Source organism: Cetorhinus maximus, chromosome 6 (assembly GCF_964194155.1).
Source record: "Cetorhinus maximus chromosome 6, sCetMax3.hap1.1, whole genome shotgun sequence".
In the NCBI taxonomy this organism is placed as follows: domain Eukaryota; kingdom Metazoa; phylum Chordata; class Chondrichthyes; order Lamniformes; family Cetorhinidae; genus Cetorhinus; species Cetorhinus maximus.
This window is the reverse complement of record NC_135884.1, coordinates 33,171,786-33,185,164: the sequence shown is the minus strand read 5'-3', so window position 1 is coordinate 33,185,164 and position 13,379 is coordinate 33,171,786. Positions and strand designations below refer to the sequence as shown.

General features: G+C 39.4%; 1 protein-coding gene across 5 annotated transcripts in view; it reads left to right on the top strand.

Moving 5' to 3' along the window:
• Positions 1-13,379, top strand: part of arhgef3 (Rho guanine nucleotide exchange factor (GEF) 3) — a 398,054-nt gene that overhangs the window by 343,944 nt on the left and 40,731 nt on the right. Inside the window, exon 1 of one of the 5 annotated variants that reach the window (XM_078543533.1) lies at positions 2,721-2,977. The exons of the other annotated variants lie outside the window; for them this stretch is intronic. Within the exon in view, the coding sequence (XP_078399659.1) occupies positions 2,879-2,977 (99 nt within the window). The 5' untranslated portion in view covers positions 2,721-2,878. Of the gene's footprint in view, positions 1-2,720; positions 2,978-13,379 lie in introns of those variants that run through there. 5 annotated transcript variants of the gene reach the window in all.

Here is a 13,379-nt window from a genome sequence, read left to right as displayed (position 1 = left end):
AAAGGGCCAAATGACCAGCTTGTGCTCGTATTTCTTATGTTCTTATGACTGGCACTAGTTGCAAGCACTGCTCCTCATTGTGTGTCCAATGGTAGAATCTGCTTTATAGTTCATTTTTCTCCCTTATCAAGTTAATTTGGAATTGGAATGTTTTAGATTATCTCTGCATCTCAATCGGAATCTTAACACCATTTCCATAGTTGAGGAAGTTCCTGCAACTGTCTGCATTTTCTTGCCTAACAACTGCTATGTTATTTTCAGCACCTTTTTGTGACAAATCATCAGCCAAACCTTAAAATTTAATAGAGCTGAGTTCCATCCTGATCATGCATGTACCATTCAATAACTTTGCACTAGAGAGCAATCAGGATTTGGAGCTGCAGCTAAATGTTTCCCTTCCCTAGCTAATGGACAATAAAAACTAATCAGAACAGCAAGAACAAGGGTGATATGTGAGAGAGCTTTAGTATGGGTTGGGACACAAGAAGTAGAAATTTGGATACACTGAAGTTTAGGGAGGCTGGGAGATCTGGCAGGAGAGCATTGTTGGATTAGTCAAATATGGAGATCAAGGCCTAAAATGAGCATTTCAGTAGTAGATTGCCCACTTTCAACACTATGGTACCAATGTAATGGTGATGGAAGCAGGCATCTTCTAATGGACAAGATGTGGGGCCAATAGCTCAGCCTGGGTTGGATAGGATGCCAAGGTTGCAGACGGCTTGGTTTAATCTGAGACAGTGGCTGGGGAGGGGAATGGAATCAGTGGCATGGATGTGGAATTTACCAAAGATGATAATTACTGATTAATCTCAATGTTTTGCTGAACAAAATTGTGACTCATCCAAGACCGGATGTTGAACAAGCAGGCTAATAACAGAGGCAGTGGAGGGGTCAAGAGAAGTGATGGGAAGGTAGAGCTTGGCATCATCAGTGTTTCCATGGAAACTGCTCCATGTCTGCAGAAAATCCGAATGGAAGCATGTAAATTAACAAGAGGAAGGAAGGTCAGATAGGAGAGACGGTGGTGTAATGGTAATCTCACTGGAATAGTAATCCAAAGGCCCAGGCTAATGCTCTGGCCACATGGGTTCAAATCCCACCATGGCAGCCGGTGGAATTTAAATTCAATTAGTAAAATCTGGAATTGAAATGGTGGCCATGAACTACCATCAGTGGTTGGGGGAAAAAATCATCTGGTTCAGTAATACCCTAATCTGGCTCCAGACCCACAGCAATGTTGTTGATTCTTAACCGCCCCTGAAGTGGCCTAGCAAGTCACTCAGTTCAAGGCCAATTAGGGATGGGCAACAAGTGCTGGCCTTGCCAGCAACGACCACATCCCATTAAAGAATAAAGAAAAAGAACCTTGAGGAACTTCACAGATAATGGTGTTGGGGGTGGAAAGAAAAGCCATTGCTGAAGATTGGCTACAATCGGTCAAGTGTGAAACCAAGCAGTGCAAATAGCACTGAGCTGAATAAAGCAGAAACATTGGAGGAACATGTTGTCGTCAATTGTGTCAAAGGCGGTAGAAAGATTGTGGAGGCATAATACATCATAGTCACACAGGATGTCAAATGTGACTTTGATTCAGCACAATTTGATTCAGCTTTGTTCGAGGTGGAAACCTGATTCAGAGGGGGAATTGTGGGAACAATGGACACAGATTTGAGAGGTATCAAATTCTTGAAGGGGGTGGAAATGGGGTGAAGAATACAATCTGGTTTTTTTTGCCAGTTTTCTCCTCATTCCCATCGTGTAGCCGTTCATTCACCTAAGTGGCCACTGTACATTCCTGAAGCTTGATAATCACAGTGAAACTAAACTCTGACCTCATTCAGTTCAGATCATGGGATAGCAGCCGGAATTTTAGCCGATTCCCTCCCGGCGAACGCACATCTGCTGCAGCTGATAGGAGTGCTCCGATTGCTGGAGCAGAAAATTGATCACTGAGCCATTTGAAGAGCTCAAAATACATCGATTTACAAACATCTGAATTTAGGCTGAGGGCAGGAAAGTTAAAAGGAGAATGGCTCAATCGCACCGCACAATAGCGAAGCTATTGGCTCAAACCTACAGTTTCACATTGTAGGCTGCAGGCTTTGAATTGCTGTCAGCTGAATTTGGACTAGGAGCAGAAGGGAAACAGAATTGGCGGAGGAGATTTTGCACAGGCTGCCTTCCACATTTCCTAGTGACTGGTGATGTGTCATTGACAGTAAACTGGGAGCAGCCTACGGCTGGCAATCGGTTGAATAAAGATGATGCTTGGAAAGAGGAAAAAGTGCGAGTGCCTCTGATTTTAAAACAAAAACCCCCAAAATGTAATAGCCCCAGAAATGTGGGTAACAAACTAACAATTAGTGTTTTGTATCAAGGCTCACTACAATCTAAACATTAAAAAAAACAAACCCCCCCCACCCTTTTTCCACAACCGTGTAGATCTATTTTCAGACAATTCTCCGGGGGTGGGAAGTGGAAGAAGCAGAGTTTCGGTAACTTAATCGGAAAGTATACGTCTTTTCTCTCTCCGTCCGACCTGTTTGTGTGCTTCAGTGATTTGCTCCATTCCGTTGATCCGGTTCCACAGTGAGTGGCCGCCTCCCCTCTTGCCTGGGGGCGGGTTGTTTGCGCTGACTGGCGTTCCCACTCCGCCGCTGTCAGCTGCAGCCTGTGCCCCCCCCGCCCCTCCCCTCCCCTCCCCTCCCCTCCCCCTGTGTGCTCATGCAGGCAGGGGCACAGCGAGCAGGATAGCAGAGAGCGCGCACACACTGCTGCGCCCGGCAGCACCGTGGCTGCAAGGCACAACTTGACTCTTGAGTTTCGCACCACAGTATCGTCAGCTGGGAACTCCAAGGTATCTTCCCCTGCCGCCATGGTGGCCAAGGATTACCCATATTGTATTGCAGCGAAGAGGACAAACTGTGCCTTGGAAGTGCACACAGTGGTCAGCTCCAGTGTTAAAGAAACTGAGGTACCGTATTGTGTTTTGTTCGGATGTGAATAGAGTTGCTCTGTGCCGGCTAGGTTGAGATGATTCAGTAAATGATTAAACTTCCGAGTACAAGAAACAAGCATTGAGAAAGAATTGTACCAACCCCCCCCCCCCCCTCTTCCTATTGTGAACTTTCTTCTTACTTCAAAAACAAATTTCTTCAGTTAAACCCACCACTTATAAAATTAATCAACTTGGCATCATTTTGCAATTGTTTTTTTTTTAAAGTTCTTGATATTGAAGGAATAGCAGATAGCTTTAGCATTCCCTCCACAATGACAGCCTTTTTGGCTGTCAAAATCTTTCCTCTTAATCTTTGGACCCCTCTTCACTAACTCTCTATAGTAAATCGACCGAGTTTCTCGATTCCATTGTTAAGAATGAAAACTGCTCGGCTTTCCTGCGTGTCTTTTGAAGTCTCCGACCCAGACAACAGCTGATGTGAAATCCTCTCTGATTTCCAAAGTCTGCCACTTCCATCCTGGCTGCTTCACTCAGCGGTTTGTACTTTGTTTATACAGTAATGTGCAACCCCTTTGAGGATTAGGCCTGGCAGCCAGCAGAGGGGGAGGGATAGCTGTCTAGCCCTCCTGGACTCAGGAAAAGTGTAGGAATTTTATTGTGAGTGAACTTTTGTAGTGCAGTTTCCATATGGGTGTGTGCTACATCCTGGTGAGGAGAGAAAAACCTTAAGTCTCCTCTCCTTGTATTAGCTGTTTTTACAGATCTAATGGATCCCAAATGTATTTATTTTAAACTAGTGCAGTGCATAATTTTTCTGTGGCTGCTTTGTCTGTAAAACCGTCTCAGATTGGTCCTTGAAACTTGGCACCTTAAATGGGGAATGTACCTGTTGTAGGCGGTATCTTCTGATTGGGATCTCCAACCTATAACATTGATTTACTTGTCAGTTTCATTCAGCCCTCTACTCATTGGCCTATGAGTGAATTTATGCTGATTTAAGTCAGGCTGTCAGGGATAAATTATTACAGTAAAGTACAATGAAAAGTCCAGTCTGATAAATCTGATTAATTACAAATGTTGGAAAATGGGTGTTTGCCAACATGTGGCTGTGTGTATTTTAAGTTTCGCTCAGTTCTAGGTGGAGAAGCTTGATTTTAAGTAAGAATATCTTTCATGGTAAACTGAATTGTCTCATCCACTCAGTCAAGTTTTAGCCTGAAGGTACAAGTTGAAATTACTTCTATCTCTTTATCTGAGAGTCACATAGACCTACAATATTGTCTCAAAAGAATTGAAAAACTGCCATCTCAAATCTTTGCAATTGAAGTTATCACTTCTTGCCTTTTAAACAACTTCTTTCTAGCTTTTGGTTCCTATCAAATTAATTCCTCTGTCTTCACATGTTTTCCCTAGTAGTATTGAAGCTTAGACACTGTTTAGTGTGGTACAGAATAATTCATTTGCTTACATAACAGCCACTTCCTGTCAAAGTAACTCATTAAATGTGAAACACTCTCGCGATATGAATAGCTGCAGTATAAATGCAAGTCTGTCTTTATATTGACTTTTGATTCAGGTCACTATGAATTACTCAATGTCTTTTTTTACACTTGCTGCTAAAGGAAATTTCAACAAAATAATGTTGAGCTTCATGTGCAGTTCATAACCAGACAACCGTCATTGAAGCATTCAGTGCTGATTCAAACCCCCAAGCTGTGTTTTTGGGTGGGGGAAGAGTTATATCACTGTCTAGAATTTTATGCCCAGAATAAACATGGCTAGGATGCCTTCTAGCTTCAGTATGTTGCAACAGCAACAGGGCTTACTGTGTGGTTATGAACAAAGACTTCTATCTGCCTGGGTATATTCAAATCTTCAACTATTCTCTTTTTGGCTTTAGTTATTAAAAGTTAAATTTGATTGACCTTCTCATCTTCCCAGTTTGGACAAGACATCAGTGTTTGGCACAAGTTTAATTACAATTTAAAAATTGATAACCAATGTTTGTTTAAGTTAATTTGCAGAAACATTAGCAACATTTGATTCAGCAGCCGCATGAGGGGTGGCACTGTGTGAGAGAAAGGGTAATTTATAATAAAATGTGGAAAATATGCAATCAGAAAATTAATTCAGATGGAATTTACATTTGAAATATCTCAAAGACCATTTTTGAGTGATGTTACCTGTGCCAAAAATACAGTTTGCAGTAAAATATTTTTGTGCTTGATGGGTCTTTTTCAAAATTAATTATTTTACAGATAACAAGAACTGAAACAAGCAGTACAGAATAGAAATGGATACCTTCCTCACTTCTGTTCTCATGACAGGAGCACTGATGTAAAAGGATTCAGTTTCATTTTAGAGACAATATTGTATGTGAATAGAAGGTTAAGTAAGAATGACTAAATCCTTTGTTACCCAGGTTCTGTTACCTAAGGTTCTCAATATGCTAAAAATTTTGGGTGTAAAAAGTGACTCAACAGGGGGGAGTTGTGGCAATGGCACACCTGTATCTCAAGCTGTAGCTCATTTTACCTCTGGTATTATCATGGGTCAGCAACCTCTGGTGGCCTTTCTTGCTTTGGGTATATCAGTAACCCATGCCATTTTCTGGGGAGGTAGGATCTCAGATTTTTAACAAGATATATTCCTGATTCCTATGTTAACCAGTTTCAGTATAAAACTGAAACTGTCCCTTTCCAGTATTTCTGTACAATAGTTATTTTATTTATAAAAATGAATATTCCCTCTTCCTCATTTGCTTGTCCTGACATATGTTCTGTAGGCAACAGAATTTACCCCTCTCTCCCTAGCTCAAGGTCATAGGAGCTAATTGTAAGGCCCAAGTGCTGTCCCAGGTGAGGAATGCCAGAAGCACACACTCAAGTCATCACTTTTTCAATCCAAGAGTCATCTTGTCAGCATTTTACAAGATATATTAGTGTTTATTTTTAGTAGCCTTGGGGGTTGTTAATATGAATGATTCAGATCAATCAGCGGGCACAACTGGAGGTTTTCAAAACAATCAAATCAATTAGGAGCAGAACAGAAGCCTGTTAAACCCATTTTCTTCCCGCTGTTGGTTGTACACAAATTTGAGGTAGGAAAAGATGAGCTGATGCATTTTTGAGAATCACAATTACAGATGTTTTCTTTTAATGTCTACTCCTGAAGAATTTGCATATAAACAATGGGTAGCATGCTTGCCTCTGAGGCAGATCATTGTGGGTTCAAGTCCCACTCCAGGACTTAAGCAAAAATTAAGTCTGGCAGTACTGCATTGTTACAGATACTATAAACAAGCTGCTAAATTGTAGTTTTAGAAACTTTCAATTTGTCTCATACTTTCTGACTATTTTCTTATTTGCAGGCTAATTTTCTTCAAAATAATTGTAGCACTATTTTGAGATAAGGAGAATGTTTCCTCTTGTGAATGCATTAATTGGCTTTACTGAGGAACATTTTGACATCCTGGTGCAATTGCTGGATATAAAGAGTGGGGTTAAAGTGGTAATGAACTTTACTTAAAATAAACAAATTGCAAAGAGATTTCCATATTTAGGGATTTATTGGTAGAATATGTGATGTTCGCCATGTGATGTTGGCTTGTTTGCATGTGAGTCATGGTCTTTAGCTATGTTCTGTACATTAGCTGATTTCAACTTTTTAATGTAAAAGTTGTTGAGGACCCATTTGTTACTGTAAAATAGGTGTTGCAGACTCTTTCCTCAGCTATGTTAAAGCGATCAACATTCATGGGTGCTATAATCCAGAAAGCCAGGCAGCGAAGGATAGAATTGAAGCCTAATCTTTGCACACTTATAAACTTTTATTGACAGAGGTGTACAGTATAAACATGCACCTCCAAAACCAACAACCATAGTTTCCATCTGCTATATATAGGAGCACAACTGAATCCGCAGATAATGCCCACCACCTGAATACAACTACACACCCAATTACTATATCATGAACAATGGGAAAATAAGAAGAGTGACATTTAATAAAAAGATTGCCACCTGTCCCCCAGAAAGGAAGCACAGTCAGATGTTCCTGATAACACAAAATTCAGCTCCCTGTGGCCTGTTCACAGGAATTTTGTGCTCTTCGCTTTATTAACTGTAGTGTTTAGTTATATTTATTTTCAATGAAAGAAAATGTCATTTCAACATTATTCCTACTTTAGTGTGTGAATACGTGATTCATTCAAATGGTATTTCTCTGTCCAATGTGCTAATAGAGGTATTGATATATTTTTTAAAATCTTACATGGGACAGGGGCATCACTGGCTAGGCCAGCATTTTTATTGCCCATCCCTAATTGCCATTGAGAGGTTGGTGGTGAGCTGCCTATTAAACTGCCAATTATTTTAAGCTTATATTTCCAAGGGAAAGTGTTTTTTGTTGAAAGCTAGAAAGTACACAAAAAGGTACTGAAAATGAAAATCTTCTGAAGGATGAATGCCCCCAGTGCCTCCCAGAAAATAAATTTCACACTTACAGCAATTTTAAAATTTGCCGTTGCTGCAAATTACACCATTGTGTAGCTACAACAAAAGTGGCGAAATGTTGGATGTATCTTTGCCTTAAGTTACAGCCTGCCAATGTCCTATTGCATTTGTAGTACGATCCCTTATCATGTTTCATCAGCCTATATTCAGGCCTGTCTTTGAGTTGACCGCTTTTCTGGGGCTATGTCAACATTTCTGAAGCTGTTAGTCAACTTTTACTGGTTTTCTAAGTCGACATGTGTGCAGGAATCTTCTGGTCTCTGTGGCTTTGTACCCTATCAAGTACTAACTAACCCCGTGGAAATCAGAGGAGCTTAAAATTGTAGATAAGATAGGTTATTTAATATTTATGCACTTAGAACAAGATCTTGCCCTTCATTGTGAAGCATTCTCATAAATCTTATGTGGAATGAACAAATTTGTATTCAAAGATCCTAGAACAATTCCACTTGTCCGTGGGATATTATTTAGTATACCTTGGTACAGGTTGATAAGCTATTGATCACTAATCATTTCAGGTTGAGAAAGATGCATGATCTGACATTGGAGTCTTCCTCTTGGGTGTGTAAAGATAGAAATGATTCAGGTTGATGTGAATCATTCAAAAGAAATGCTGACATGCACGGCACAAAGACTCCTCTGTCTCTGAGATAATTTAATACCAACCAGACTTAAGGTTTTGGGAATGCTTGAATCCAACTTCTCAATCCAGTTAGTCTTGCAGCAGGAAACATTTGACATGCACTGTACACAACGGGCCTCTAGTTAAATGCAGTGTTTTTTTAAAGAAAATGTTTGTGTTATTGCCTTGAATGATTGACTAACACCTAATCAGAGCACACAGGCAGATTTTAATGCCGAAATGCCTTACTGTTTGTAACCTTGAAGAATAAGCCTGTTGTGCTTGTAAATTATTAATCTTTTGGATCGCTATAGTCTGAATATGCATGCAATTTAAAACATATCTTTGATACCCAGATCAGGAATAATTCTTACTGGTTCTTGCTTTCCAAATTAAGAGTACAAAGTTGTTTTAATCTGCCTCTGGTTGCTGGTTCTATCCAAAATATTACACCAAACAGATTTCACTGCTATGATAAAGCAAATTTGCTTTGATTATCTGAAATATTTCAATACATTTCAAGTTAGCATGCTCAAACTTTCTTTTAAGTAGCATTTGTTGATTTTAATAGCCAGTTCAATGACAGGCCTTGACAACAGCTGTAAATTAGAGGGTAGTTTAGTCTTCACAGATGTGTAGCTATAGAAACAGTGAATGTAGTTAGAATTTTTTTAAAACTTAAAAAAAAATCCTACAGCTAGAGAGACAGTTGAATTATATCTTTTAAATTCACTCAACTTTCAAGGATATCTGGTGTTAAAGGAGGAAACAATCCTTTTTTCCTTATGGGTTTATACTAGATAGTGAGGAGTATCTCTTCAAAAAAGAGAAATCTGGCATGCTGTACTGTCACACCATATAATTAGTTTAAGCTCAAAGTACAGATTGTTTTTCAAATTATTGTACAGACAGCTGAAACTTAGGATCCATTAGGATGGCCTTTCATCTGCAGTAGATTCTACCATTGGACAAATTTATAGAAATGCAATGGAGTCATTCTTTTGAGGACTATGTGTAAAAATTTGTTTAAAAAAGTTAAACCTATAAAGGGAATTGAAAGAAAGCTATGATTGAAGATGTGAACTGTGGTTCCATACATTGCTCTGAATTTACTGAATAATTTCCATTTCATATCAGTGCTGTATCATTTTTCCAGATGTTGGATGATGTTCTTTAAATCCTGTCCATTAAACGTTATGGTAAAAAATAGCCATTAGCTTAAAAATTAGTTTCAAATTATTCTTATCTATTGTGTACCGGGTGTCTCTCACCAATTACTGCTGTCCTCGCTGACCTGCATTGGCTTCTGATCATTCAACAATTGGAACTTAAAATTTTCATTGTAGTGTTTAAATCCCTTCATGGCTTCATGGTCTCATCCCTCCCTATCTCTGCTACAGCAACCCCCAACTCCCCCACCTCCAGAAATCTCTTCCTTTGACTTCCTGTGCAACCTCTCCCCCTTTTGTCCTACTGCTGGAGATCATGCAATTGGCCAACCAGCCCCGATGCACTGGAATTCCCTCCCTAAACTTCTCTTCCTGTCCACCTCCTTCTCCTCTTTAGAATACCATCATAAAACCCATTTCTTCAAAGAAGCTTTTGTGTCCTCTCCTAATGTCTCATTCTTTGGCTCAGCATTCATTTTTCCTTAGACCTTTGTGAAATTGATGTTTTATTCTATGCTAAATGTGTTCTATACATGCAAGTTGTTTTAGCAGAAATTTACTGTGGAAAATATTAGGAAAGGCAGGGGAAGTGGCAGTTCTTTAAAACTTTAATGTTCAGTAAATGACATAGCATTAGAAATGGTAATTAGGGTGATGTGTATAATTGTTATGCTTTACAGCTTTGAAACCTCCAATGTATGCCTTGTTACATCTGGTGCAGTTGTGCTTTTTTTCCCCATCCTGCATAAGACTTGTTAATCCACCCCCACTCTTCCACAAAATCCAATACAGCAGATCATGCACACATATTGTCTTTTAAAATACATGGTTTAGGAGAAGAATAAAATAAACAAAGCAATTGTAGAGCACCAGTACCTCCAATCCCTGCTGGTTTTCCAACAATGGAAGTCTGGCCCTGCTAGCCATATTGGTGCCAAGTTGATCACTCATGATCATCCTGCTCCTCCCAGTACTAATTTTGCATCACAATCTCCCAACAGTGTGTCTCTGCTACTATCCTCCACCAACCTGTCTTATGGCCTATCTTTCATTGCTCTGTATACTGCAAACGTATAGAACATTGTCCTTATTTCCAGCCTCTGGATACTGCCAATTAGAACAGAATAATTACCTGTAAGAATATGCTAGTTAGCTATCAGCACAAGGAGGGAAAAAAATCTGAAATTCAAAATAATTGCCGATTTAAACATATGCTGTGATTCACAGAGAAGTATAATTAACATTTTTTTTTTCCCACTTTAAAAAAAGACATTTGTTAGTAGGGATCAGGTAAAATTTGACAATAAGGCTTTACATAATGTTTAATTTCTTGGCAGTGCTCCATACTTTTTTATTTGCTGCGCGTTACATGTCTTTGTCAGGATTAGTTGCATCTCTGGAAATGCTGGAGCTAGACAGGTTGATTGCAGGACCCTGCTGGACCATTGTGTGAACTATGCCAGCCACCAATCCTTATTCATTCCTCTGTGGCTTTAGTCAAAGGATTACAGCTTTGGGGACAATGCTAATGCAACTAAATAAGAGGAGCAATATAAGAGAATTCATTGTGATTGTTCAGGCCTGAGTGTTGCAGCCCCTTTTATAGATTTATTCAGGTCACTGATTCGATCCTTAGCACACAAAGGAGAAGCTGTCTTGCCTCGTTCTTCCTCCTTGATCAGTTAATAATAAGAGCTAATTTTCACTGAAACTCTGTGTGATAATGGTCTCCTATTATAAAGACTGTGGTTGGTCTTGAATGACAAAACTCAATGGGGAAATGATCAATATAGAACATTGGGAAGTAGTTGTAACAGAGTCTGACAACCTTTCTCCTAAACCATATGGAAGAAGTGTATTGAAGAATGCTGATGGACAGAAGTGTCAAGAAGTTGAGGTTTTGATGGTTAAAACTTTTGGAATTAATATTGTGTATTTTTTTTCAATTTGCAAATGTCTTGAGTGATGGGGTGCTGCTAATAGAGAGAGGTGCTTTGAGCCCTTTCATGTTCATGTTCCATCCCATTTACATCAACCAAGAAGATAAGGAATAGACCATACAGCTTCTTGAGTCTGGCCCTCCATTCACTAAGATTATGGCTGATCTACCTCAAATCCGCTTTCCCGCCCTATCCCCATGGTTCCCTTTGTGTCCAAAAAAAGGAGCTCAAATTTTTCAAAAGCATGGAAGACAGTTTAACCAAAAATAAATCTCAAAATCTATTGAGCTGTGCATTTTACCTCAGCCAATTTTCTTTCTTTCCCTCTAACAATTGTTAGATTTGGTTATTCAAAAGCTAGGTTATTGGATTGCTCCTTCTTCATGCACCTCAATGAATTTCTAATCTTTAAGAAATGGTCAGTACTTAAAAGTTTCTTCAACTGCAAAATGCAAGAGTGCTCTAATCTAACTTATTACTCTACGGTAAAAGCATTAACTTGATCAAATGTAAATTTAAAACAAATTTAAAACAACATAAGTGATGCAAAAATAACACTTGTAAACAACATTTTGGAACAGCTCACCCACCTATTTTAAACAATTGCTACAGGTTAGGGTGTTGCCTTCACAGCTTTGTGCAACACTACTGTCACTGCCCTTTGAGCTTGCTGAGCAAACCTCCTCTGCCAAATATATCTTCATGCACCAAAAATAGGCAAGAGATGTTCATTGCAGCTAATGTCATCACTTGGTTTAGTCCTTTTACTCAATGTGGTCAGTCCCATGCAGACAGCTCTTGGAGTCATAAATGAGAGAGCTGAGTTTATGATTTGGGGAGCAGTGGCTGTTGGACCATCTTAAAGGATGTGCTGCTCATTGGTCAACGATACCACATTTACACTATACCACAAATTGATTCAAAATAAGGTGAAAAGCTTATTGAATTCCTAAATCTAATGTCTGAAATGAAGGAAACAATAATCAAGATATGTAACATCTAATGTATAGGATAAGCATTTGTAGTTTTGAATATTGCCTTTTTTTTGTTTTAATTTTCTGTTTTGATTTTCATTGTTCAGAGTGGGAGATGTCAGCATTGGGGTGGAAATCAATCTTTTACTGGCATCCTTTATAGTTTAACCAAATACAGAATAAGGATTCCTATATACCCCCTCCAACAATGTCATTAACACTCGACCTCCAAAGAACATTTAGTACTACACCAATGTAACATTTCTATTTCGAACACCGCACAGCTTGAGTGAATTGCCTGTCCAATGTCACTGTGTTCTGAGTTATGTACAACTTTCTGCTGTAGATTCATGCCCAGCAGGAGATAGGTTGATATTGGCTGAATTCATTTTACGTATGGCTGTTTCAGCTGACACAGAGAGGGGTGCAGTGAAGGCTTTAACTTCTTCATCTCCTCTGAACAAAGTTTAAGCCAGCTCCTGGATGAATGAAGAGTGTGCTAACCCAGTCATTAAGTCTCTAAACTTTAAGGTCTTGAAGTGGACTATGCATGTAAGTTTTTATGCAATATCATTTTGTTTTATTTTCTAAATGTAACATAAATAGCGAGTGCATGCAAACATACGAATTAGGAGCAGGAGTAGGTCAGTTGGCCCCTCGAGCCTGCTCTGCAGAGATAATGGCTGATCTGATTGTGGCCTCAACTCTACTTTCCTGTCTACCCCTTATAACGGACTCCCTTGTCAATCAGAAATCTATCTACCTCTGTTTTAAAAATATTCAATGACCTTGCTTATACTGCTCTCTGGGGAAGAGAATTCCACAGACTGACAAACCTCTGAGTGAAAATAATTCTCCTCATCTACATCTTAAATGGGAGGCCCCTTATCTTAAATCTGTGTCCCCTAGTACTAGTCTCTCCCATAGGGGAAACATCCTTTCAGCATCCATCCTGTCAAGTCCCCTCAAGATCTTATAGGTTTCAATAAAATTGCCTCTCATTCTTCTAAACTCCATTAGATACATGCCCAACCAGTCCAACCTTTCATAGAAACATAGAAACTAGGAGCAGGAGTAGGCCATTCAGCCCTTCGAGCCTGCTCCACCATTTGATATGATCATGGCTGATCCCCTGTCTCAACGCCATATTCCCACTTTTTCTCCATACTCCTTGATGCCCCTAATATCCAAAAATTTATCA